At 51.8% G+C, this 26,184-nt stretch overlaps 1 protein-coding gene across 2 annotated transcripts; it reads left to right on the top strand.

Annotated features, from left to right (window-relative positions):
• The first annotated feature begins 1,919 nt into the window (after positions 1-1,919).
• On the top strand, positions 1,920-21,393 carry NAA40 (N-alpha-acetyltransferase 40, NatD catalytic subunit). 2 transcript variants are annotated; one of them, XM_033205212.1, is made up of 8 exons: positions 1,922-2,083; positions 9,059-9,154; positions 10,504-10,556; positions 16,096-16,191; positions 16,265-16,423; positions 16,612-16,695; positions 18,054-18,131; positions 18,419-21,393. In XM_033205212.1, the coding sequence occupies exons 1-8, from the start codon at positions 2,078-2,080 to the stop codon at positions 18,558-18,560; spliced, it is 714 nt and encodes a 237-aa protein (XP_033061103.1). In that variant the 5' UTR covers positions 1,922-2,077; the 3' UTR covers positions 18,561-21,393. The 2 variants fall into 2 exon arrangements, with proteins under 2 accessions (XP_033061104.1, XP_033061103.1); XM_033205213.1 differs by lacking the exon at positions 10,504-10,556 and having other exon boundaries at positions 1,920-2,083.
• The last annotated feature ends 4,791 nt before the right edge of the window (positions 21,394-26,184 follow it).

The raw sequence follows: 26,184 nt of genomic DNA, 5'->3' as shown, positions 1-26,184 counted from the left end.
CCACCACGCCTGGCTAATTTTTTTTTCTTTTTTAATTTTTTTGTAGAGACAGGGTCTCACTCTGTTGCCCAGGCTGGTCTCAAAGTCGTGAGCTCAAGCAATACACCCATCTCAGCCTCCTAAAGTGTTGAGATTACAGGTGTGAGCCACTGTGCCAGGCCAAAACTATAAATCTTGACCTTCCCTGTCCTCTCTCCCTGCTTTTTCTTCCTTCTAGAGCCTGTATCATTTAACTTACTATGTATATTATTTATTTGTTACCTATTTATTTCATCTATTATCGGTTTCCTCCTTCCAGGATACAAGGGTGGTACCTATTCTGTTTCTTATTGTTGTTTTCCTTGCTGCTTGGAACAATGCCTAGCATACAGTAGGCACTGGATAAATGTTGCTGAGGCTACCACTGAACTGAGCACTAAAGTTGGCATAATGAGGCTAAGCAGTGGCTGATACCTGGAATCCTAGCACTTTGGGAGGCCAAAGTGGGCGGATCACTTGGGCCCAGGAGTTTGAGACCAGCCTGGGTAACACAGTGAGACCCCATCTCAACAAAAAATAAATAAAAATTGAGCTGCGTGTGGTAGTGCACGCCTGTAGTCCCAGCTACTCAGGAGGCTGAGGCAGGAGGATCGCTTGAGCCCAGGAGGTCGAGGCTGCAGTGAGCTGTGATTGCATCACTGCACCCCGGCCTGGGCGACCGCGAGACCCTGTCTCTTAAAAAAAAAAAAAAAAAAGATGGAATAATGGGCAAAACCTGAAAAAGTCCATGAAGCTTAAGTGTTGTGCGGCATTTCACTGATTTTCGTGTCTAAGACCCTACCTGGGGAGCACTAGGAAGTGAAGACTCTGGCTCCACCCCTGGAGATTCTGGGGTAGGTTGCAGGGTGTGCACACTGCCGAAGCGCCCCCCGGCGGTTTGGATTTGGATCATGTTGGGGTCACTCTGGTGTGCTGGGGATGGGCTGAAATTAAAACTGTCAGGGATGCCTGGTGTTCACTCTAACAGCACCATCCACTCCCTCCTAAAAAGTGCTTACGTGACAGTCTCCCCTCTAAACCCTGAGGTGTGGCGCTGAGATGGCACCTCGCTCCCCTCTGTGCCCCCTGGGCTCAGCACCTCGTAGATGCGAGTTATTTATTTTTTGAGACAGTCTTGCTCTGTCGCCCAGGCTGGAATGCAATGGCGTGATCTTGGCTCACTACAACCTCCGCCTCCTGGGTTCAAGTTATTCTCCTGCCTTAGCCTCCCGAGTAGCTGGAATTACAGGTGCACGCCATCACGCCCGGCTATTTTGTATTTTTAGTAGAGACGGGGTTTCACCATGTTGGCCAGGTCTCGAACTCCTGACCTCAAGAGATCCACCCACCTCGGCCTCCAGAAGTGCTGGGATTACAGGCGTGAGCCACCGTGCCCAGCCGCGAGTTAATTTTTATTGAGAACGTGAATGAATGGATGGGGAATGAATGGTTAGAAGACGAATGAATGAACAACAGGACTCTGGTTAGAAAAGGAATTTCAAGAGTCAAGATCTGGAAGGTGGGAAAGTTTCCAAAGACTTCCGCTACGCGCGCTGGGGCTCTGGAGGGGCAGGTACTTCAGAGGTCAAGACGCGATTGGCCGTCTGGGAAGGTGGCTGTGCCGCCGGCTGCTACGCGCTTGGCCAAGAAGTCGCTGGCCGCCGGAGAGGTGCTGCCACCCGGCTCCCAGCGGCCCGCTGCTCACGGCCTGGGTCAGCAGCTAGGCTTGGCGCCGCCGTTGCCATAGCTACAGACGCAGCCCAGCGAGGGGGCGGGTCCTGGCCGAACGTCATTCCCGGCGCGACGCTCCTCCGCGTTCCCGCCTCCTTCTGGTCCGAGACCCTCGGCCCGCCTAGCAGGCGTTCCACCTGCGCGCCGGCTCCCCGATCCCCTACACCGGTTCTGCGCCGGCGCGGTACCAGGGCGCGCGGGGGAGCTGCGAGGCGCATGCGCCGTGCGGGGTCTGCCGCTCTGCAGCCGCCGCTGTTGCCGCCTCCGCCGTTGCCGCCTCCCTGCCGGCAAGTGTGTGAAGAAGGAGTTGAAGGTCGCCGCCGCCGCTATGGGGGTGAGTGAGGCAGAGAGAGGAGATGGGAGGTCCAGGGGCGCTCCTCGCTACCCTCGCCCCCTTTGTTCTTAAACCCCCTCACGTGACCCCGACCCCCTCCAGCCTCACGTGACCCCTGACCCCAACATGACCTGACTCCCCTATTCTAAGGGTCCCCACGCTAGGCCTAGCCCGGGAATACTCTGGAGAGCCCCTTGTCCGGGGCCCCAACCGCTCGGCGCCCCCAGCGTCACGCCCGCCCCTTCCTGCCTCGCGGACCCGTTACCGGCCTCCCCACCCCCGTCCCCCGCGTGGACCCTGGGGTTAGCCTCCCGCTCTCCCGGGGTCACTCATCACCTGGCTGTCACCAGCTTCATCGCTTTTCACATCCGAGGTCAACCCTGGCTTGGAGGGAATTGAGGCCCAGAGGAAAGAAGGCGCCTAGCCAAGGTCACACTGGCGGGGGCGTCAGACCCCAACTTGGGCCTCCCGAATCCCAGTCCACTGCGCTTCTCGCTACTCCAGTCTCAGCGAAGCCAGTTCCCCTACACTCTTTCGAAACCTCTCCACCAGGTTCCTGCTGCTCCTGATAAACACAGCCTTCCTTTCCTATAGACTCCTGCCGTCACCGCTTCTGGTTGCAGTGAAATGGTTCTTATGACCAAAGGGTTGTTACGAGTTTTGGTAGAGCAGGTGTTTTTGCAAGGGAAGGGCTGTGCAGGTGAGAGGGGAAGATGCGGGGAGGCGGGGGCGGCGGCCCAGCTGCGGATGGATATTGACCACCTGTTCCGTGCCGGCAGCCTGGAGGTGCATTTTAGTTCACTTTTCAGTGATATAGGGCTTGGCAGAAGTTATTTGCAAGTTTCTGTGCGTTCACCGTACTAAGTCTCAATTACAGCAGTATCAGTCACCCTCCTGAAAAGATAACGCCCTTCCTAGTATTGGCTGCATTCTTTTTTTTTTTTTTTTTTTGACTTGGAGTTTTGCTCTTGTCGCCCAAGCTGGAGTTCTGTGGCGCAGTCTCGGCCCACTGCAGCCTCCTTCTCCTGGGTTCAAGCGGTTCTTCTGCCTCAGTCTCCCCAGCAGCTGGGATTACAGGGGCTCCCCACCATGCCCGGGTAATTTTTGTATTTTTAGTAGAGACAGGGTTTCACCATGTTGGCCAGACTGGTCTCGAACTCCAGACCTCAGATGGTCCACCCGCCTAGGCCTCCCAAACTGCTGGGATTAGAGGTGTGGGCCACCAGGCAGGCCTATGTTAGTATTTACATGGAATTTCCATCACCTTAAGGGAACCCTGACTTTGGCGGCCGAGGTACCTCAATTCCAGCCCCGTGTTCGCTGCTGGCGGTATAATATTGTGCCAGTGAGTTGGCCTTTATGTGTTTGAATTTCCTCACCTCTGTAATTGGGATGCCGACACCTCCCCTTTAGGGTAGTAGTGAAGATTTAGTGAGATAATGGATGTAGATTGCTAAGGAGGTGTCTCCTAAGTAGTGGCTGTTATTTTTGCCTGTATCCTCAGCCTTCACTTTACTGATCTAAAATAGATTTGTGCTATTTTTAACCCATTGGGTTGTCCCTACTGTTGTTAACCTAGTTTTTTTCCCCCTCACTCCACTAGTTATCGACTGAACAAATCAACTTATTAGACAAAAATAGTTGTCTACCCCATGTCAAAACAGTCATCATGTTTTAACAAATAATTTTGGATATTATGTACTTCATATGTAGAAAACCAAGTCTAGAGACCTTAGGCATATTTAACCTAAATTTTGGTGGAAGGTCCTAGACGCAGCCATTGTTGAAACTAAATGAAACCTCTGTCCCTGGTGTCGCTTAGTAACTGTCTAACCAGAAGCGGCCACTGCAGATTAAGCAGAAAACACGAAGTGTAACATGCCGTTCTAGTTCAACACTTCCTCGTTGGTTGGGTGGAAATAGCAGGCCCTCAACACCATAAGACAGGGTGAGGGAGAAAAGAAATATGCCCCAGAGATTCTGCAATCCTTGCCTTCTTTAGGGCCTCAATCTTATACTTTACAGATGTGTTTCTCACATGAGACCCTACAAAGTCTCTTCTGGCCTAAAATTCACAGTAACAGAGAGACTTGAATTCTCCTCCCTGAAACACAGCTGGAACCGTCTCATCACCCTCATTCCACAACTGTGGGTCACCGTGCGGCAGAGCCTGGCCTCAGGCTGAGTGAGGCTTCAGATGGAGGCTTTCTCTTCAGTTGCCACACACGTGTCCTAGTTGCCACACATGTGTCGTCTTTCAGGAATTAGAATTTATATTTCTCTTGCTTCATCAAAAACAGGTTCTTTTTGGATAATGGATAGTATATGGGATGGAGACATTGATACTGAAAATCTAAAAGATGCCAAATTCCTTTTCTGAAAGGTGCCTCCTCCTCCCATCTGGATGTTTCTTTTCTTTTCCTTTTTTGTTTTTTAAATGGAGTTGTGCTCTTTGCCCAGGCGTGAGTGTAGTGGTATAATCTCAGCTCACTGCAATCTCTGCCTCCCGGGTTCAAGTGATTCTCCTGCCTCAGCCTCCCGAGTAGCTGGACATACAGGTATCAACCACCATGCCTGGCTACTTTTTTCTATTTTTAGTAGAGATGGGGTTTCATCTTGTTGGCTAGGCTGGTCTTGAACTCCTGACCTCAGGTGATCCACCCACCTTGGCCTCCCAATGTGCTGGGGTTATAGGCATGAGCCACCGTGCCCGGATTGGGTGGTTTTTTTCATTTGTCTTTATGACCCCTTCCAGTTGTAGAACTGTGTGTGGAGTTATTTTTTCAGTGGGGATAGTAAGGGAAGGAGTTTTGCACTGCACATGAAAACATTTATGTAACACTTTAAAACAAAAAATGCCATATAAATGCAATTGTGACATGGTGGAAGGAGCGTGATTTTAGGGTTCACATGTGGATTTGGATCTTGGATGATTCATTCAGCAGATATGAACTGAGTACCCTGCTGTTTGGTGAGCACTGGGTGAATATAGGCAGATAAAGTGGATCTACCCTCACCTCATGGGGAGAGTCAGAGGGAGTGGAAGGAAGAGACCACTTTGAGAACTCTCCTCACTGGCTCTGTGACCCTCCAAGTTCCATAAACTCTCTGTGCCTCAGATTTCTCATCAAAGAAGTAGTCACACCTACCATGCTGGGTTGTGAAGAGTAAAATCAATCACTTTTATTTTATTTATTTTTTGAGATGGAGTCTCGCTCTGTCGCCCAGGCTGGAGTGCAGTGGTGTGATCTCTGCTCACTGTAAGCTCCGCCTCCCGGGTTCACGCCATTCTCCTGCCTCAGCCTCGGGAGTAGCTGGGACTACAGGCACCTGCCACCTCGCCCAGCTAATTTTTTATATTTTTCGTAGAGACAGGGTTTCACCGTGTTAGCCAGGATGGTCTCGATCTCCTGACCTCGTGATCCGCCCGCCTCTGCCTCTCAAAGTGCTAGGATTACAGGCATGAGCCACTGCCCGGATCAGTACCTTTATTAAAGCACTGGCAGAAGGTCTGAGGGAGATTCTTGTAAACAGAAGTCCCCTCCTGCGATTGTTGGTGTAGGCATTGCGAGCCCCATTTTATGGAAAAGAAAACTGAGAGTCAGAAATTTTGAGCAACTTACCTAAAAGAGTTTAAGTAGCTTGCCTGAAGTCACGCAGCTAGTAAGTGAAAGCTGAGAAATCCAGGTCTTTTGACTCAAAATCCTGCACTCTCTTTTTCTATACAAAGCTCCCTTGGAAAAGACACTTAACCACAATGAGCTTTACTGTTCACTGTGCTTATTACCCATTTTAATTAGAAGCATTTTCCTGTGTCCCTGTAGGACAGCCTTACCTCCACAAGGCAGGGGCATAGCTCATTGGAACAGGAGACCACTTTTCTTAGTGCGGCCCCTCCCTGCCTGTCTGGCCCAGCTGACTGCACCCTGCCTCCCGCCCCGTGGGCAGGCAGCAGAGCTCGGGGTTCTTGAGTTACCGCAGTCTCAGGCCATGGCAGCCCCAGGCCTTGCTCTGAGGATTGCCAGGTCTGCATGAATGAGCCCACAAATCTAGAGGCCCGGCAGGCCCTCCTGCTGCTTGTGCTTGGGAATTACTGCTCATGCTTAGAAATGAGATGGAGGGAACCCAGGCTTCAGTGCTTTCTGGATTCTGGGCGTTACCCTTGCCCTGCAGCACCTTTGATCCTTGAGCCCTGTGTAAGAGAGCAAGCGTGTAGGGTGGAATCAGGGAGCTTGTGCCTGCTCTCAAGGTGTGCTACTTCTAACCTGCCCTTACAGCTCCAAAAGGCCAGCATTTGCACCCCCATCTTCATGGAGATGGAGTTGCTTTCACAAGTCATTCTGGGGGTGTCAGGAAGAGCATAGGCCCAGTCTGATTGACGCCAAAGCTTATGCTCTTCTGCCCTGTGGTGCAGCCCTGGACACCTTCCATCCGAGGCTTCTCTGTCCCTCACCTCTGCCGCAGTGCAGAGGGTAGGGCCTGTAGCGGCACTGTGTTGGCACACTGTTACCAGACCAGCCAGGCAATGAGAAAGGAGTTGCCGAGTGGTTGCTGAGGGCTTCTGACGCCCAGGCCTTATCGTAGCAGGGTGCAAGAATCTTTGTTGATGACGGAATGGAAGTCCACTATGCAGGACATAGGTGCCTTAGTAGGGGACAGTGTGGCCGGTGGAACAAACATGATCTGCAGCCCATCCCTGGGATTGAGTCTCCCCTCTGCCCTTTATTCACTGCAGAACTGAGTAGTCACATTGTCTCTTCAAGCCTCAGTTTCCTACTGTGTAAAGGGAAGTGAGAGTGTCTGCCCTGGTCATTGAAACACATAACCTAGGCTGGGTGCGGTGGCTCACACCTGTAATCTCAGCACTTCGGGAGGCCAAGACAGGAGGATCGCCTGAGCCCAGGAGTTGGAGACCAGCCTGGGCAATACAGTGAGACTCCCCCATCTCTAAAAAAATAAACTAAAGAAAAAAAAAGAAACATAATGTTTGTAAAGGTACTTTGCAAGCTATATCTCAGTGTCGCCTTGAAACCCACATTTCCAGAGAAAAAGCTGAATGCTCTAAACCCATCCATGGTAGAGGGAAGGGAGCTCTGTCCCAGGAGTCCAGCCCTGTGAAGACAGCCCATTCTCTGGTTTGTTCTTTCCTCTGGGGAGGTAAGATGTGAGATCTTGCCTGTGTTCCACACAGCGCTCAGCCATGAGATAATTAATAGCCGGTGTTGGTAGAGTTTGCAGCTGTAAGAGCAATCCCTGTGAGTTCCTGGTATCTGAACTCTTTTGCTTCTTGGTTGATTAAAGTAGGAGGTAAGCAGTGTTATTCCTTGGAAAATCATGGGTAGAATTGATTCTGAGAACTTCCTCGGCAGCTGGTTTTTCAACTCATGCAGAAAGTTCATCGCTCTGAGTGTCCTTTCCTGGGGCCAGTCTGTGTCAGGGCTAGATGTAATTGAGCGTTGTCAGACCTCTCCAGAGAGCTCAGGGGAAAGAGGGGTGTGTGTGGGGGTGTCAAAAGAGGCTGCTCTATTGGTAAAAAGCAGAGCCAACTTACCAGTGCCTTTGGGGTGCCTTCTGGGGACCAGCTGGGTGGTGCATGCGCTTTGCATGCCTGTGCTCTCTGGTTGTCCTGGGGAGAGAGAATGAGAAGTCTTTTATTGAACACGTGCCATATTAACCCTCATTAAAACCCTCAGTCATCAAGCCGGGGGAGGCTCGGAGAAGTGCTGTGCCTCTTCCTAGCACTGCAGTGGGTGGAGAGCAGGAAGAGGCTTTAGACAACCCTGGAGCGGTGGCTCATGCCTGTAATCCCAGCACTTTGTGAGGCCAAGGCAGGCGGATTACTTGAGGTCAGGAGTTAGTGACCAGCCCTGCCAACTTGGTGAAATCCTGTCACTACTAAAAATACAAAAATTAGCTGGACATGGTGGTGCATGCCTATAATCCCAGCTACTCGGGAGGCTGAGGCAGGAGAATCGCCTGAACCCAGGAGGCGGAGGCTGCCATGAGCCGAGATCTCACCACTGCATTCCAGCTTGGGCGATAGAGTGAGACTCCATCTCAAAAAAAAAAAAAAAAAAAGGAGGCTTTAGATGAGGCCTGCCAGGTGTCAGAGCCTGGCTCTTGCCCTGTGTTACCCGGCTTTTCACAATAGGGTGAGCAGGTCTTAGGCCTGAGAGAATCTCACATCGGCCTCAAAACCGGACCTAATCTAGAAGCAGCTATGGCAATTTGCCATTCGCTGTTCTATGCCAGCAGAATCCCCACTTTGCTGCTCCTCTGCTGCCCCACTGCTGCCTGTGTGCCTGTAGCTTCGTCTTGCTGGCCATATGTCATCTCTGTCCTGAGGTGAACCCCTTGGGCCCCTGCCCTCTGCCTTGTCACTGGGTGTGTAGTGTGCCTGCCACTCGTTGGCCTAAACTGAGCAGGGCTTCTGGGAATGGCTCTGATGTCCTTGAGTCAGAACATGGTGGCCCCCACTTGAAATGAGACCCAGCTCCCACAGGAGCTGTGGCCAACCAGATCTTTGTCACCCAACGCTGGAAGACACTGAAAAGGCTTTGAATAAACATACTTAGGAACAGCCGTCAGCGGCTACCTCAGATGCCATCTCCTCCCTCAAGCGGTCTTCAGTGTGCCTAAAGTTGGGTGTTGGAGGGAGCGGGTGAGTGCATATTTACTAAGTGCCTGCTGCAGGCATTGTCAGCTGTTTCGCAGCATCCCCACAGTGTCTGTGTCAGGAAGGCCACTGCTCTTCCTGAAGGGAAGCTGAGAAGTCTGGTGACTTCTGAGGACTCCCCACTACCAAATGACCTGCTTGGGTCTTTCCCGCCCCTCCAAACGTGTGGCAGATGAGGCGGGAAATTTCTCGCCACTGGGCCAGGTCTGTGGATGCAGGGCCCTTCGGTTCCTTAAAGGGAAAGTCAGTGTTTTATTGGCCACAGCCCTTCCAACTAATGTTGCTTTCCTCCGTTGCAGAGAAAGTCAAGCAAAGCCAAGGAGAAGAAGCAGAAGCGGTTGGAGGAGCGAGCAGCCATGGATGCCGTTTGTGCCAAAGTGGACGCTGCCAACAGGGTGATTCTCCCTTTCTTCCCAGTCCCTGCCTCCTGGGACTTCAACTTGGTTTATAATTTGACTTGTTTTGTCGCCACCCTGTGGCAGAATTGTGACACTACCCACCCACACCGCCTCTGCCTCCTTGCTGTGCAGGGAACTGAGCTCATATCTGTGTGTTGGGAGTTGGCGCTGGCAGTTGACCCAGGTGTTTGGGGAAATGTGGATTCCAGTGAGGCGGCTGCCTCCCTGTGGGACTTCTTCCTTATGGATAGAGGAGGGTCTAGATAATTTTGTTTTCTGTTTTGAGAGACAGGGTCTCCCTCTGTCATCCAGGCTGGAATGCAGTGGTGCGATCTCGGCTCACTTCAACCTTGCAGCCTCTGCTGCCTGGGCCCAAGCGATCCTCCCACCTCAGCCTCTCAATTAGCTGGGCTTATAGGTGCTTGCCACCACACCCGGGTAATTTTTATAGAGATGGGGTTTGACCTTGTTGGCCAGGATGGTCTTGAACTCCTGAGCTCAAGCGTGTCACTCACCTTGGCCTCCCAAAGTGCTAGGATTACAGGCGTGAGCCACAGCGCTCAGCCTCTGCCTCTATTTAGTATCCCTTTTTTTTTTTTTTTTTTTTTTTGAGCCTGAGTCTGGCTCTGTCGCCCAGGCTGGAGTGCAGTGGCCGGATCTCAGCTCACTGCAAGCTCCGCCTCCCGGGTTTACGCCATTCTCCTGCCTCAGCCTCCGGAGTAGCTGGGACTACAGGCGCCCGCCACCTCGCCCGGCTAGTTTTTTGTATTTTTTAGTAGAGACGGGGTTTCACCGTGTTAGCCAGGATAGTCTCGATCTCCTGACCTCGTGATCCGCCCGTCTCAGCCTCCCAAAGTGCTGGGATTACAGGCTTGAGCCACCGCGCCCGGCTAGTATCCCATTTTTTGATCATTCTTTTAACCCACTCATGGTAAACACTCATTTTAAGGATGTGGCTCAGGGACTTGATTTTCCATCTGGAGTTGTAACCAGATGAAGTCAGTGGAGGCTTCTTTTAAGATGTGTGTGGCAGATCAGGTAGCCTCTCTTCTTTGGGTTAGCTGTGCTGTGAGCAGGTAGTATGCCCACAGGCCAGTGAGGTCTCCTCTTGCCCTGTCAGGTGATGCCAAACTTAACTCTCATGGGCCTCCCCACCAAAGCCTTCCTTGCACATGTGACTTCAGAGCTAGGCAAATGGAGGGTTCTGGGAGGCTGCTCCTGGGGCTGAAGCTAGTCTCCCGTTGTGGATCCCCACAGCATCCCACTCCAAGACAACAGCTCTTGGGACAGGGCCTGCACCTCCGCCACACTTGTCTGTGCCATTCCTCTTTTCTTTCCCTCCACAGCTCGGAGACCCTCTGGAGGCTTTCCCAGTGTTCAAGAAATATGATAGAAACGGGTGAGTTACATTGAGCATTACCAAGTGCTGTCTCCTTGAGCGTCTTCAGGAATTTCCTTTCCAGAGTAGGCTTCCTCAGACACAAATTTTCTCATTTTTCATAGAAATGTTTTTTCATATCTATGAAGAAACAGGGCTGGGCGTGGTGGCTCACGCCTGTAATCCCAGCACTTTGGGAGGCCAAGGCGGCTGGATCACCTGAGGTCAGGAGTTCGAGAGCAGCCTGGCTAACATAGTGAATCCTCATTTCTACTAAAAATAAAAAAAAAATTAGCCGGGCGTGGTGACGGGCATCTGTAATCCCAGCTACTTGGGAGGCTGAGGCAGGAGAATCACTTGAACCCGGGAGGCAGAGGTTGCAGTGAGCTGAGGTAGCGCCATTGCACTCCAGCTTGGGCAAAAAGAGCAAAACTCCATCTCAAAACAAAACAAAAAGAAAAAGCAGAAACTGTGGCTCGTGCCCTCTGTTGATATAAAATCCCCCAGGTAGGGTGGCAGAAGAATCCATAAAGGAGCAAAGATTGCACTTAATCTCAGACTGATGTCTCTTTAGATAAAGTTTTCTTTTTTGAGATGGAGTCTTGCCCAGTCACCCAGGCTTGCGCCAGTACAGTGGTGCAATCTTGGCTCACTGCAACCTCCGCCTTCTGCATTCAGCTGATTCTCCTGCCTTAGCCTCCTGAGTACCTGGGATTATAGGTGCGCGCCACCACACCTCACTAATTTTTGTGGGGGTTTTTTTTGTTGTTTTTTTGAGACAGAGTCTCGCTCTGTCACTCAGACTGGAGTGCGGTGGTACGATCTCGGCTCACTGCAACCTCTGCCTCCCGGGTTCAAGCAATTCTCTGTCTCAGCCTCCCGAATAGCTGGTATTACAGGCGCCTGCCACCATGTCCAGCTAATTTTTGTATTTTTAGTAAGACTCAAGGTTTCACCATCTTGGCCAGGCTGCTCTTGAACTCCTAACCTCATGGTCCACCTGTCTCAGCCTCTCAGTGTTGGGATTATAGGCGTGAGCCACTGCGCCCAGCTAATTTTTGTGTTTTTAGTAGAGACAGGGTTTCACCATGTTGGCCAGGCTGGTCTCGAACTCCTGACCTTAACTGATCCGCCTGCCTCGGCCTCCCAAAGTGCTGGGATTACAGGTGTGAGCCACCGCACCCAGCCTGATGTCTCTTCAGGACTGATTATTCTCTCTATGCAAAGAATCATTGAGCTGAAACAAATTTGGAAAATTATGTAGGCTGACATTCACATTTAATGCATGGGAAACTGAGGTCCAGAGAGTCAAATGAGCTTTCTGAGTTTATGGGGTTTTCACCTGACAGCTGAGGGGGCTTTTAATTTCCAATCTAGTGCTCTTTCCCTGAGTATATAGTATAATTATTAAAAGCCACTTACTGGCTAATTGGCCCTGAACAAATTACTTTTCTTTTTCTTTAAAAAGAAAAATATTTTTTGGTAGAGAAGGGGTCTCACCTACGTTGTCCAGGCTGGTCTCAAACTGCTGTCCTCAAGTGATCCTCGGCCTCCTAAAATGCTGTGCCCAACTGACTCTGAACAAACTACCTAATCTCTCTGTTCCTCAATTTTCTAGTTAAAAATGGGCCTGGGGCAGGTGTGGTGGCTCATACCTGTAATCCCAGCACTTTGGGAGGCAGAGGTTGGGAGGATTGTTTGTGCCCAAGAGTCCAAGACCAGTCCTGGCGACATAGGAAGACCCTGTCTCTACAAAACAAAAATAGTTTTTAATTAGCTGGGCATGGTGGCACATGCCTGTAGTCCCAGCTACTGAGAAGGCTGATGTGGGAGAATTGCTTGAGCCTGGGAGATGGAGGCTGCAGTGAGCCATGGTAGCACCATTGCACTCTAGCCTGGGTGACAGCAAGACCCTGTCTCAAAACAAAACAAAACCCTAAAAACCAAAAATGGTTCTAATAATAGTACCTTTCTCATGGAGTTGTCAGGAGAATAAGATGTAAAGTATTAGTTCCTGGAGCATAATAAAAGCTAGGTAAGTGTTTGCTGTTATTTTATTTTATTTTATTTTACAATTTTATTTTAGATTCGCAAGGTACACGTGCAAATACTTTGTGTAATGGTGGAGTTGGGCATCTAGTGTACCCATCATCCAAATAGTGATCGTGTACCCAGTAGGTAAATTTTCAACCCTCACCCTGTTTGCTGTTATTATTACTGATCTAGTTACCTATAGGCTCTGGACTGAAGGCTCCCTCACTTTTTTTGTCCTTTTGGTTTCTTTTTTTTTTTTTTTTTGAGACGGAGTCTCGCTCTGTCACCCGGGCTGGAGTGCAGTGGCCGGATCTCAGCTCACTGCAAGTTCCGCCTCCCGGGTTCACGCCGTTCTCCTGCCTCAGCCTCCCGAGTAGCTGGGACTACAGGCGCCGCCACCTCGCCCGGCTAGTTTTTTTTTTTTTTTTGAATTTTTAGTAGAGACGGGGGTTCACCGTGTTAGCCAGGATGGTCTCGATCTCCTGACCTTGTGATCCGCCCGTCTCGGCCTCCCAAAGTGCTGGGATTACAGGTTTGAGCCACCGCGCCCGGCCGTCCTTTTGGTTTCTAAATAGGAAGCATAGGGGCCGGGCGCGGTGGCTCAAGCCTGTAATCCCAGCACTTTGGGAGGCCGAGACGGGCGGATCACAAGGTCAGGAGATCGAGACCATCCTGGCTAACACGGTGAACCCCCGTCTCTACTAAAGAATACAAAAAACTAGCCGGGCGAGGTGGCGGGCGCCTGTAGTCGCAGCTACTCGGGAGGCTGAGGCAGGAGAATGGCGTAAACCCGGGAGGCGGAGCTTGCAGTGAGCTGAGATCCGGCCACTGCACTCCAGCCTGGGCGACAGAGCGAGACTCCGTCTCAAAAAAAAAAAAAAAAAACGAAGCATAATCTGCCTTACCTGAGATGCTGTTGATGAGTTGTGCTTCCAGAATGTAACATCTTGGCTTGGGGATAACAGGGGCTCTGGTTTCTCTGTGCTGGGGGGTTGAATTGTAGCTGGACGTCTTACTAACTCTACTTGGAGAAGTCACTCATATTCCTCAAGCCTCATTTTCTTACCTAATAGGATGATGATGCCAAATTTGCAAGTTTTTTTTTTTTTTGAGATGGAGGCTTGCTCTGTCGCCCGGTCTGGAGTGCAGTGGCCGGATCTCAGCTCACTGCAAGCTCTGCCTCCTGGGTTTACGCCATTCTCCTGCCTCAGCCTCCCGAGTAGCTGGGACCACAGGCGCCCGCCACCTCGCCCGGCTAGTTTTTTGTATTTTTAGTAGAGACGGGGTTTCACCATGTTAGCCAGGATGGTCTCGATCTCCTGACCTCGTGATCCGCCCGTCTCGGCCTCCCAAAGTGCTGGGATTACAGGCTTGAGCCACCGCGCCCGGCCCGCAAGTTTTTTTTTTTTAAGGAAGAAAAAGAATATATGCAGCTCAGTAAGTAGCAGCTGGTATGAGTTTTGTTTTTTTTTTTTTTTGTTTTTTTTTGAGACAGAGTCTTGCTCTGTGCCTAGGCTTAGTGCAGTGGCGTAATCTCGGCTCACTGCAGCCTCCACCTCCTGGGTTCAAGCGATTCTCCTGCCTCAGCCTCCCGAGTAGCTGGGACTACACGCACATGCCATCATGCCCTGCTAATTTTTGTATTTTTAGTAAAGATGGGGTTTCACCATGTTGACCAGGCTGGTCTCAAACTCCTGACCTCAGGTGATCCACCGACCAAATGTGATCCACCCATCTCAGTCCCCCGAAGTGCTGGAATAACAGGCGTGAGCCACTGCGCCCAGCCTGGAAAGGCTTTTGACATACTTTAGAGATCCCATATTGTGATATCTCATCGTGTTTTTGGTTTTTTTTTTTGAGACAGAGTCTTGCACTGTCCCCCAGGCTGGAGTGCAATGGCGTGATCTCAGCTCACTGCAACCTCTGCCTCCCGGGTACAAGCAATTCTCCTGCCTCACCCTCCAGAGTAGCTGGCATTACAGGTGCCCGCCACCACGCCGGCTAATTTTTTGTGTTTTTATTAGAGATGGGGTTTCACTATGTTGGCCAAGCTGGCTCTAACTCCTGACCTCAGGTGATCCGCCCGCCTCGGCCTCCCGAAGTGCTGGGATTACAGGCGTGAGTCACTGCGCCCGGCTTCATAGTGTTTTCGTATTCCATATTTCCATTGACTTCCAGAAATGTGGAATAGCTCCAAAACAGGCATTGCCAGCCAACTCTGGGCATTTTATAGTTAAGACAGACGCAGTGCTATGTTTGGGCAGCTGTGATGGCTAAGTGGTTGATAAAGAAAGGAAGATGCTTTAGGGGCAGGAAGTTCTGAATTTACAAGGCTGAGCAAATGTGGCGTGCCAGTCAGTAGAAGTGATGGGATTCCAGTGGGCATATCCTCTGGGGATTGTATCAAAGGTCACTGAGAGATTGATACAGGAGCTCTTTAAAGGCTTAGGGTTTGCTGTCTCTAGTCCTCTCAGAATGTAGTGCTATCTAAAGAATGTGATTTCACAGATTGGTCAAGGAGTTTAACTGTTACTTAAATTTCATTTAGTAACAGATATCTTAACACCTACAGCATTTGTGGGTTTAGAAAAACAGTGTTGGGCTGGAGTCTGCTTCACCCCGTTTTTGTTTGTTTGTTTGTTTCGAGACAGAGTTTCGCTCTCATTGCCCAGGCTGGAGTGAAATGGCATGACTTTGGCTCACTGCAACCTCTGCCTCCTAGGTTCAAGCGATTCTCCTGCCTCAGCCTCTCGAGTAGCTGGGATTACAGGCACCCACCACCATGCGTGGCTAATTTTTTTGTAGTTTTAGTTGAGATGGGATTTCACTGTGTTGGTCAGGCTGGTCTTGAACTCCTGACCTCAGATGATCCATATGCCTTGGCCTCCCTGAATTGCTGGGATTACAGGTGTGAGCCACTGTGCTGGCCTCAACCTGTTGATCAGCTGAGAGTATCCCTCCCTATTCCTCAGATGAGGCAGGCAGGACTCCTGGGGTGGGGTGGGGCGTGTTGAGCCGTAGTCTTCTTGAAGGACCTAGGGTCACCCAGTGGTTTTGAAGGCGCAATTGGTAGATAAAAGGAATTGGGTCCCGTGGGAGCCCAGTGAGGAGTCAGTTCAGAAATTACAGCAACAGGAAAAATGTCTAAGGGCAGGAACTAAATAACGGAAGACATGAGTGTTTATAACAAAGTACAGAAGAGACAGAAAAGGTAGGAAAAGAATAAAGAGGGAGCAGAGAGGGACAAGAAGTTTACAAATTGCTGAGGCGGATTAGGACAGCTTGGGGAGGCAGGAAATGGGCCTTGTGGTTGGGGGGTGGGCAGTGTGGCCACAGTTGTTAATCTCAGCCTGAAAGACTTGGTTCCTGCACCTTCTCTAGTCATGCTGGGGAAGATACCGGGTAGGCTTTTCTCTGTAGAGTAACTGCGACTGGGCCCTCCTCCCTGTAGACTTTAAGGGAGGAACAGCAGTGCCCTGGCAGGAGAGCTGTAACCAATTCCGTACACCTCCTGTCATCTTCTCAGGTTGAATGTCTCCATTGAATGTAAGCGAGTGTCTGGACTGGAGCCAGCCACCGTGGATTGGGCCTTCGACCTGACCAAAACGAATATGCAAACCATGTAAGCGTGTCCCGACCAGGGGAGCCTAGTTCCTCTCCCAGCTTTCCCGTCTGACTGCTCCCAAATTCCCCAGGTATGAGCAGAGTGAGTGGGGCTGGAAGGACCGAGAGAAACGGGAGGAAATGACAGATGACCGAGCCTGGTACCTCATCGCGTGGGAAAACAGCTCCGTCCCTGTTGCCTTTTCTCACTTCCGGTTTGACGTGGAGTGTGGGGATGAAGTCCTGTACTGGTAGGAGCCATGGCTTGGGGGAGGTAGGGGAGAGAGACCCTGGTGATGGTACAGGCACTCCAGCCAGGTGACAAAGGCCCTGGACCTACCTAGGTCTATGGGCTGCCAAGGACTGCAAGCTCCTCTGCCAGACCTTACAGCCTCTTCATGCCCCATCCTGCGCGCTCACCTCTGCTTTCTTCACCTAGCTATGAAGTGCAATTGGAAAGCAAGGTGCGGCGGAAAGGCCTGGGGAAGTTCCTTATACAGATCCTACAGCTCATGGCCAACAGGTAAGGCCTCCCTTCTTAGGAGACCCATATAGCACTCAACTGGAAGGAGCCACCGCTAAGGCACTTGCTATTCTTTGAGTCTCATTGGAGGGGGAGGCTCATAGGCATGTTTTGGGAGAAAGGTGTTTTAGAACCCTCTCAATAAGATGCTCCCTGCCTTGTTATGACTCCAGATTTTGCATGTTTAGCTCAGCACAGCAAATATCTTTTTTTTTTTTTTTTTTTTTTTTTTTTTTTTGAGACAGAGTTTCACTCTTGTTGCAGGCTGGAGTGCAATGACGCGATCTTGGCTCACTGCAACCTTCACCTCCTGGGTTCAACCTTCACCTCCCGGGTTCAATTCTCCTGCCTCAGCCTCCCAAGTGGCTGGGATTACAGGCGTGTGCCACCACGCCCAGCTAATTTTTGTATTTTTGGTAGAAATGGGGTTTCACCATGTTAGCCAGGATGGTCTTGAACTCCTGACCTCAGGTGATCTGCCCACCTCAGCCTCCCAAAGTGCTAGGATTACAGGTGTGAGCCACCACACCTGGCCAGCGAGCATCTTTTGAGTTCCTAATCTGTGTCACGTTCTGTACCTAAGTAACGGTGCTACAGAGAGGAAGTGGGAAAGATCCCTGCTCTGGAAGAAGCCCACCTGGTCAGGGCTGATGCCTGTGCAGTCTCATCAGCCTGTGACTGGGGGAAGCAGTGAGTGCCGAGGGGGTCCAAGACCTCTAGAGGCTAGAGGCCAAATTCAGGAGCACTTGTGCGGGTGAAAGGGGGTAACAGACAAAGACAGAAAGGAAAGGAAACACGACCTTAGTCTCTGTTTTCTTTTCTTTTTCTTTCTTTTTCTTTTCTTCTGGAGACAGGGTCTCACTCTGGCACCCAGGTTGGAGTGCCATGGTGTGATCATATCTCACTGCAGCCTCTACCATCCAGGCTCAAGTGATCCTCCCGCCTTGGCGCCCCAAAGTGCTGGGATTACAGGTGCATACCACCTCGCCCGGCCATGTTTCTCTTTCATTTTTTTATTTTATTTTTTATTTTTGAGACGGAGTCTGGCTCTGTCGCCCAGCCTGGAGTGCGGTGGCCGGATCTCAGCTCACTGCAAGCTCCGCCTCCCAGGTTCACGCCATTCTCCTGCCTCCGCCTCCCAAGTAGCTGGGACTACAGGCGCCCGCCTCGTCGCCCGGCTAGTTTTTTGTATTCTTTAGTAGAGACGGGGTTTCACCGTATTAGCCAGGATGGTCTCGATCTCCTGACCTTGTGATCCGCCCGTCTCGGCCTCCCAAAGTGCTGGGATTACAGGCTTGAGCCACCGCGCCCGGCGCATGTTTCTCTTTCTAAAAGGTGTTTGCTCTGCTTTCTTCTAGCACACAGATGAAGAAGGTTATGTTAACAGTGTTTAAACACAATCATGGCGCCTACCAGTTCTTCAGAGAAGCGTTGCAGTAAGGAGCGGGCTGTGGGCCCTTCTGGGTGGTAGGGGGGCCTTCCCAGGGCCATTTTTCTGGTCCTGGCCCCCACTCATCCTGATGCCTGAGCTCATGGTCCAGTGGTCATGGGGGTTCAGGTCTGGGGAGACGGTACGGCAGTGCTCTCTGACTTGGTCAGCTGTCCACCTCCTGTACCCTTGTCCTAAGGGTCTCATCACTGTGGCTGGTGGAAGAGTTCTCAGGCCAGGGAGGAAGGCACTCAGCTGCCTGCCACCAACCCTTTTCTCCTGCCTGCCTTGCAGATTTGAAATTGATGACTCTTCCCCCAGCATGTCCGGTTGCTGTGGGGAGGATTGCTCCTATGAGATCCTGAGCCGGAGGACCAAGTTTGGGGACAGCCAGCACTCCCACGCGGGTGGGCACTGTGGTGGCTGCTGCCACTGAACTCTCAGAGCCACTTTCAAGTCACAATGCTCTCTCCTAAGGCCTTTCCTCTTTCCTGGTCTCACCGTTTGCCAGGTGTCCTCGGAGCTGTGGCCTCCCCAGCCCTGCACGTACCAGGCTGCACCCTGAGAGCACAGAACCCTGGGGAGAAGTGGTATGAGCTGCTCCTCCTCTCCTAGGAGACCAGAGTGCTAGGAGGGAATGAAAGAGGGAGGGCAGAGTGGGTGGCGCCTGGCAGTGAAGCTCATCCTCCACAGTGGCTGCCTCCTCACTCGGCTCCTGGGGCCTGCAGTGGAGGTTCTCCCACCTCTGCAGCTCCTAGAGTCCTGGCAACCTCCCCTCCCCTGACACATACACTTGGACAAATGGAATGTTTATGCCCACCTTTATGAAAGTTCTGGAGTCCTGGGTCTGGGGTTTGCTGATCCCCAAAGAGGAGCACATAGGGTATAAGATCTGGGCATAGAGGGAGGCTTCAGAGAGACTCACACTTTCGCAGATGGAATGCTCTTATGGAGACTGTGGGAAGATCTTTTGTGCCAAGATGCAGGGAAGTGAAGAAAGCTCTTTCCAGCTGTTTTGATGGATTCATGGAGTGGGCTCATGTTGAGACCAGCTGACTCTGGGAGGAAGACTGCCTCTCTCCATCACTGTCAGTGAGAGAGAGGCTGAAAGGACCGGGAACGAGGTGTACTGTGGGACCCGCCATGGGGATGATTGCTTCTCTAGGCTCCTGGACATTGCTGCATTCTAAGCTTAACCTCCTGGTCTCATGGCAGTGACCTGAGCTTTTGATTCATAGAAGAAAGCCAGAGGTTTTGCTTGTTCTTGTCTGCCAGCCCTCACCGTTCTTTCTCCTCTGCCTCTCACGTCTACCCCCAAATACCTCTGTTCTTAGTCTCAAGGGGAGAATAACATCAGGGAGCCCCTCATCTTCCCCAGAAGGACTTCTCGTTTCTCATATAGTTAACTCCCATTTCTTCTCATCTCTTGGTGCTGATAGCTCTCTAAGGGTAGGGCACCCCTCCCTGCAGTCACCCTCCCTCTTCAGAGAGCCCCCAGCCAGCAGCAGGCCCCTCTGCCTGCACTCCTCAGCTTTGCCCCTCACTGCCTCAGTGAGGCACTAGTGCCACTGCCGTGGCCCAGCCGAGCCATAGCTCAGGCTGCAGCAGGAATGCCTCTCAGTGGCCAAAACAGCTGCTTTTCTCTCTGGTGTCACCCTGTGGTAACAGGCTGGAGCAGGGGAAGGAGAAAGCCTTCCTCTTCTCTCATAGGATAGAAAGGCAGGCTCAGAACTAATGCTCATCCTGATCTCTAGACCTTGTTCCTCTTACAGGGAAGGAAAACCAAATCCTTATCAAGGAAAAAGCACCTAACAGCTTCCTGTGGCTCTCCCTGAGCTCTGCTTTGGGGAGTATCGTAAAGGTTGCAGCCTTTGTGAAGTTGATCTCACGGGGGTCTGTTGGTCCCTCTGACCTCAGCATCTGCTAACATCCTACCCTCTGCCCGACTCCGGCAGTCTGTCTTGGCAGATCTCCCCAGAGTGGTCCTTGCTTCTCACCTGGATTCCTGCTGGTGCAGGAGCCTGTATACAGAGGGCCTCCCTCACCCAGCCTGGCCCCTCTGCTGAGCACTCTGCACCACTCTTCATGGGCAGCAGTGGGACCGGGTACTCCTTAGAGAGGGCCTTGCCACTTTACACTGGAGTAAGTCTGCCTCTGCCTCACCCTGCTGTCTCCTGATGGGTTTCAATCCCAGGGAGAGATGACATTGCTGGAGGGGTTTGGTAGACTCCTAAGAATCATGAAACCACAGGAGCATGTTTAGAAAGAGATTTTTCTCTGGTCCCTGTCTCTCAAAGGACACAGATGATAAATATTTATTGTCTTAGATAATGGATTCCTGATACCTCTCACTCAAGGGGACCAAAAGGAACCCCCGTGTTCATCCCTTGTCAGGTGAGTTCAGTGTACATTGTCTCCAGTCACTGGATGCGTGGCATCAACTGGTCAACGGGTGCTTGGTGCCATACCCTGCTCACCCCAGTCTCTGCAGGCCATGTCCCGAAGGGTTCCTCAGGAGGTTGGGACTAGGGTGGGAGAAGCACTGTCTGAGACCCGCAATCACTCTCGGTGTTGAGCCCGTTCATTTCCAAAACATCTGTCTTTCTCCACTTCCCCCAGGTCTTGGTTTTGAGAAACATAGCAGGCATGGCCGGGCGCGGTGGCTTACACCGGTAATCCCAGCACTTTGGGAGGCTGAGGCAGGCGGGGTCACCTGAGGTCAGGAGTTCAAGACCAGCCTGGTCAACATGGCAAAACCCCATCTCTACTAAAAAATACAAAAATTAGCCAGGCGTGGTTGTGGCCTGTAATCCCAGCAACTCGGGAGACTGAGGCAGGAGACTCACTTGAATCCGGGAGGCGGAGGTTGCGGTGAGCTGAGATCATGCCATTGCACTCCAGCCTAGGTGACAGAGCAAGACTCCATCTCAAAACAAAAACAAAAACATAGCAGGCCTCTTGTACCAGGCTTTTTGTTTGTTTGTTTGTTTGGAGCATGTTAAGATTTTTTTTTTTTTTTTAATTTTAGTTACATCCACCCTATGGCAGGTTATTTGTGTTGGTGTCAAGTATGTATAGGACATGTGAATGGTTATTTTTAATCCTTTTTTTTTTTTTTAGAAGAAATTCAGAAGATAAACTCCTTCTTGATATATATATATTTTTCTTTAGCAGCTTGTTATCACTGGAATCAAAGGGAAAAAGTGATCTCTTTTTGCATTGGTTGTATTTGTATGTCACAAATAAAAGACACTTTGTTCAGCTGCTGAGATGGCTTCCTGATGCTGGGGCACCATGGGCAGTGTGCATCTGGGAAGCTTCGGACCCTGAGCCTGTCCCAACATTGGGCCCGAACATCAGAAGGTGCGTGGCTATGATAGCCCCATGCCTTGCCCTGTGAAGAAGCCCCATGCCGGAGAAAACCTCAGGCTGTCTGAGGCAAGCAGCCAGAGTTGGGAACAGAGACCAAATGTATGTGTTTGTGCCACTTCCCAGAAGTTCTAAATAGAGGCCAAAGGTGTTCTGAAGGGCGCCTGCTTTGCATCCTGGAAAGAAAGTCCCAAGCCAGCCTTGTAACATTTGACATCTGTGTCCAAATGTAAATTTCAGTCCTCGTGTGTGGGAGGTGAATAGACGAGAGTGCTTCTTTCCTCTGACTTTATTGGGTTACTCAAAATATTCTTTGTCTCTTAAGATTCCTGCCCTCTTCCGTCCATTCACAGAAGACAGAGGCTCCAAGGAAGGGTAGCTCCTGTCAGGCCTGCTGGGGCAGGAGAGTTATGAGTTGGTGGAGGCTGTGACCCCCTAATGTGACAGATGGAACTATGCAGGTTGTTCCCCAAGCAGGGCTCCTGCCAGCCCTGGCCCGGGGGAGCTGGAGCTCAGTACTTTCTGTGGACTGTGGAGGGCTGCCCCACTGTGCTGTGCTTGGCGGTCTGTATCTGCTGGAGTAGGGGGCAGGAGACCCTGATCCACATGGAGTGTTCGTGCCCTAGCAGAGCAAACACCTGGGGAAAGAGGAGCTGGGGTCATACCTGTTCCGTGGGTCCCAGCCGTGGCATGTTGTGGCTTCTCCCCTGTGGGCGGGGGCACACCTGCAGGCAGCTTTCTTATCTTTGAGGTTTGTGTAGCTGTCTTATGTTTGAGGCCCAAAGAAAGGCAGCACAGCCCTTGGGAAGGGAGAGCAATTTGCCTGGCGAATCACACGGCCAGTTTCCCATGTGACAGAATTCTGCCCCCCAAGTTATTTGTTCCTTGAAGGCTGTGTTTTCATCCCAGGCAGAAACTTCTTGGAATGGCCATCCCCTTGCTGAAGGGTAAATGGCCACAGTTGGAGAGCTTGGGGCCATTCCTTCATCCCTGCTGGCTGTGTGCAGGGAGAGTTGAGGTCTGCACCCATTCCTCCTCCTCCACCTTCACAGTGGCCTGGGCCCTCTACAGCGACTGCTTCAGTGAGGTGTGGTGTGACTCCTGGGGCTGCCCCATGCTGCTGCCACAGCTTCGGTGGGCAGGCGGGGCAAGAGGCACCACCACTGAGCAATAGGCAGTCCAGAGCCTGGACTGGACTGAAAGGGACTGTGTGTCCCCAGGGGGAGGGACGCCATTCACAAGATGGTTTCTGCCGCTGGCTTTGAAGGTGGTTCAAACTAGAGGGCAGGCTTTTCTGGTTTTTGCTAGAATACTCTCTCCCCAAGTGCAACAGAGGTTGTTCTATATCCCTGAGGACAGACGAGGTCTGGGGAGAGGGGAGGTGTTGCTGCGGAGCCTGGTGAACTAATGTGGTGGTGTAACTCCCAGTCTAAGGATAAATTGCCAGTGCCATGGCTCACGCCTGTAGCCCCAGCACTTTGGGAAACAGGCGTGAGGATTGCTTGAGGCTAGGAGTTTGAGACCAGCCTGGACAACATAGTGAGACCCTGTCTCTAAAAAAAAAATTTTTTTTTGATTAGTTGGGCCTGGCGGCAGGCACTTACAATCCCAGCTACTTGGGAGGCTGAGGCGGGAGGATTGCCTGAGCCTAGGAGTCTGAGGCTGCAGTGAGCCATGATTGTGCCACTGCACTCCAGCCCGAGTGACAGAGCAAACAAGACCCTGTTCTTAAAAAAAAAAAAAAAAGTCATTGTGTCTCATGCCTGTAATCCCAGCACTTTGGGAGGCCGAGGTGGTTGGATCATGAGGTCAAGAGATCAAGACCATCGTGGCCAACAGGGTGAAATCCTATCTCTACTAAAAATACAAAAATTAGCTGGGCGTGGTGGCACATATCTGTAATCCCAGCTACTTGGGAGGCTGAGGCAGGAGAATCGCTTGAACCCGGGAGGCGGAGGTTGTAGTGAGCCAAGATCACGCCATTGCACTCCAGCCTGGTGACAGAGTGAGACTCTGTCTCAAAAAAAAATTAGGTTGGGTGTGGTGGCTCACACCTGTAATCCCAACACTTTGGGAGGCTGAGGCAGGCAGATCACGAGGTCAAGAGATTGAGACCATCCTGGCCAACATGGTGAAACCCCGTCTCTACTAAAAAATACAAAAATTAGCCAGGCGTGATGGCACGTGGTGGAGAATCGTTTGAACCCGGAAGGCAGAGGTTGCAGTGAGCCGAGATTGTGCCTTTGCACTCCAGCCTGGGTGAAAAAGCGAGACTCCGTCTCAAAAAAAAAAGAAAAAAAAAATTAGCCTGGTGTGGTGATGTGTGCCTGTAATCACAGCTACTTGGAAAGCAGAGGCTGCAGTGAGCTGAGATTGCCCCACTGCACTCCAGCCTGGGTGACAAAGCAAGACTCTCAAAAAAAAAGAAAAAAAGTTAAATTGAGAGTGAAAAGTAACTTGCTCATGGTCCCAGTAGTAAATGGCAGAGCCAAGATTTGAACACAGTGTAGGAGGTGTTACCCTGTTTCACAGTTAGGTAACCTGCAGCTTGGGAAAGAAAGGAGCAAGCCAAGGACACCCACAGCCGTGTGCTTGACTAGGTCCCTTCCTTCCCTATGCTGCCCTGTCCCACGGTGCCCGTGAGAGGCCCAGCTTCTTCCTGAGCTGCAGCTATGGGCCCCAGAGGCCCCTCCCACCCCACTTTGCTATTCCTGATGCTGGGGGCAAGGGTGGTGTCTCCTGCTTCTGCCCTGCAATGCCAGGGTATTATGCAGTGCTGCCCTGGACAGGACATTGGTTTCTGTGAAGTCCATCTACGTTCCTGAATTCTGATTGTGCTGAAGTGAGCAAAGAGAACCTGTATTGGGGCTTTAGGAGTATGCTGTGGGTTTTTTTTTTTTTTTTTTTTTTTTGAGACAGGATCTCCCTGTCACCCAGGCTGGAGTGCAGTGGCACAATCAGCTCACTGCAGCCTCAACCTTCTGGGCTTAAGTGATCCTCCCACCTCAGCCTCCCGAGTAGCTGAGGCTACAGGCATACGCCATCACACTCGGCTAATTTTTTTTTTTTTTTGAGACGGAGTCTTTCTCTGCCACCCAGGCTGGAGTGCAGTGGCCGGATCTCAGCTCACTGCAAGCTCTGCCTCCCGGGTTTACGCCATTCTCCTGCCTCAGCCTCCCGAGTAGCTGGGACTACAGGCGCCCGCCTCGTCGCCTGGCTAGTTTTTTGTATTTTTAAGTAGAGACAGGGTTTCACCGTATTAGCCAGGATGGTCTCGATCTCCCGACCTCGTGATCCGCCCGTCTCGGCCTCCCAAAGTGCTGGGATTACAGGCTTGAGCCACCACGCCCGGCAATTTTTTGTATTTTTAGTAGAGACAAGGTTTCACCATGTTAGCCAGACTGGTCTCAAACTCCTGAGCTCAGGTGATTCTCCCGCCTCAGCCTCCCAAAGTGCCGGGATTACAGATGTGAGCTCCCAAGCCTGGCCCTGCTGTGGAGTGTTAATTCTATTAAGGTGAACATTTAATAGTCCCTACAGACTGGCAGGACTGGGGCTGAGGTCACACCATGTGGCGCTGGTGCTTAGTGCAGGCCACCCCAGTGCTGGAGGGAGGAGGCCCTGAGAAATGGGACCAGGCAGGGAGCCTCCTAAGGGATGGATTCTGTTTGACTCAGAGCAGGGCTTGGTAGGCCACAGCTGGGAGATCGGGAGCAGGGTGAGAGCCAGCTGTGGCTTCCCTGGCAGTTGAAAGCCAGGCCCTGCGCCTCTCTGGGGTCCTGCTCTGGTACAGGATGACTCTGTTGCAGCAGTTGAGACTGACGGGTGGCCTGGACACTAGTGGCTGCTGTCCAGCTCCCCGGCCCTGAGCCCCTCAGTGGTGACAAAGGACTAGGCAGCCATGTCCACTGAGGATCGTAGTGAGGTCTCAAGCCGCCAAGTGGAACAGCACATGCCCTTGAAGTTGGGCATGTTGTGGAACTGCCCCCATGCCTAGCTCAATGCCTGGCAGGTGGGCCACACATGGAAGATGTCGGGGGACCACTCCTGTGGCGGCCCCTCTCTGGAATGTTGGATATATGGGATGGGGAAAGGTGGGGTATGTGGCTGGAGGGGTCCAGGGATGGGGCGATTGGGCTAGGGCCCTCTGAGTGTCCCGGCAGTGAGACTGGTGTACAGGAACAATGAAAAGGAGTGGGGACCTGCCCTAAGCTGATCAGGGGTCTAGAGGCAAGAGAGGCCTATGGGTACTGGAGCTGTGAGCCCAGGCTAGGGGCTCAGAAGGCAGAGGGGCCTGGATGTGGTTCACATTCTGGTAGGGGTGAGGCTGGGGGCCAGTCCATGATGGAAGGAAATGTGGCCTGAGAAGCCAGTCTTCACCAAGCTGGAGCCACGGTCCCACACGGGTGCAAATGCGGTGATCTCGCCCTCATCACACAGGGCTGCTGGCTGTGGTCTGTGTTCCGGAACGGGTTAACCATCACAGGCTCTCAGAAGGCCCGCCCAGCCCTCAGCTTGCACCCTTCCCTCCTGCTGCTGGAACCCTGGGGCGCCCCAGCCAGGACAGCTGTGACTGCCTAGAGAGCAACCCCTCTACCCCCACCCCACCCCGACAGCTGTGTCTGGGCCTGCCCCCTGGAAGCCTGGCAACAGCTGTGCCCCAGGAAGAGCAAACACTCCTCTGGGACCCT

The sequence above is a fragment of the Trachypithecus francoisi genome, unplaced genomic scaffold (genome assembly GCF_009764315.1).
Source record: "Trachypithecus francoisi isolate TF-2019V2 unplaced genomic scaffold, Tfra_2.0 Lachesis_group8, whole genome shotgun sequence".
NCBI lineage: Eukaryota > Metazoa > Chordata > Mammalia > Primates > Cercopithecidae > Trachypithecus > Trachypithecus francoisi.
Note: the sequence above shows the minus strand (reverse complement) of the source record. Positions and strands in the feature narration are given on the sequence as shown.

Coding starts and splice junctions, on each gene's coding strand:
- NAA40 (XM_033205212.1), top strand. Junction 10,557..16,095: donor AAGAAATATGATAGAAACGG/GTGAGTTACATT, acceptor TCATCTTCTCAG/GTTGAATGTCTCCATTGAAT. Junction 16,192..16,264: donor AAAACGAATATGCAAACCAT/GTAAGCGTGTCC, acceptor CAAATTCCCCAG/GTATGAGCAGAGTGAGTGGG.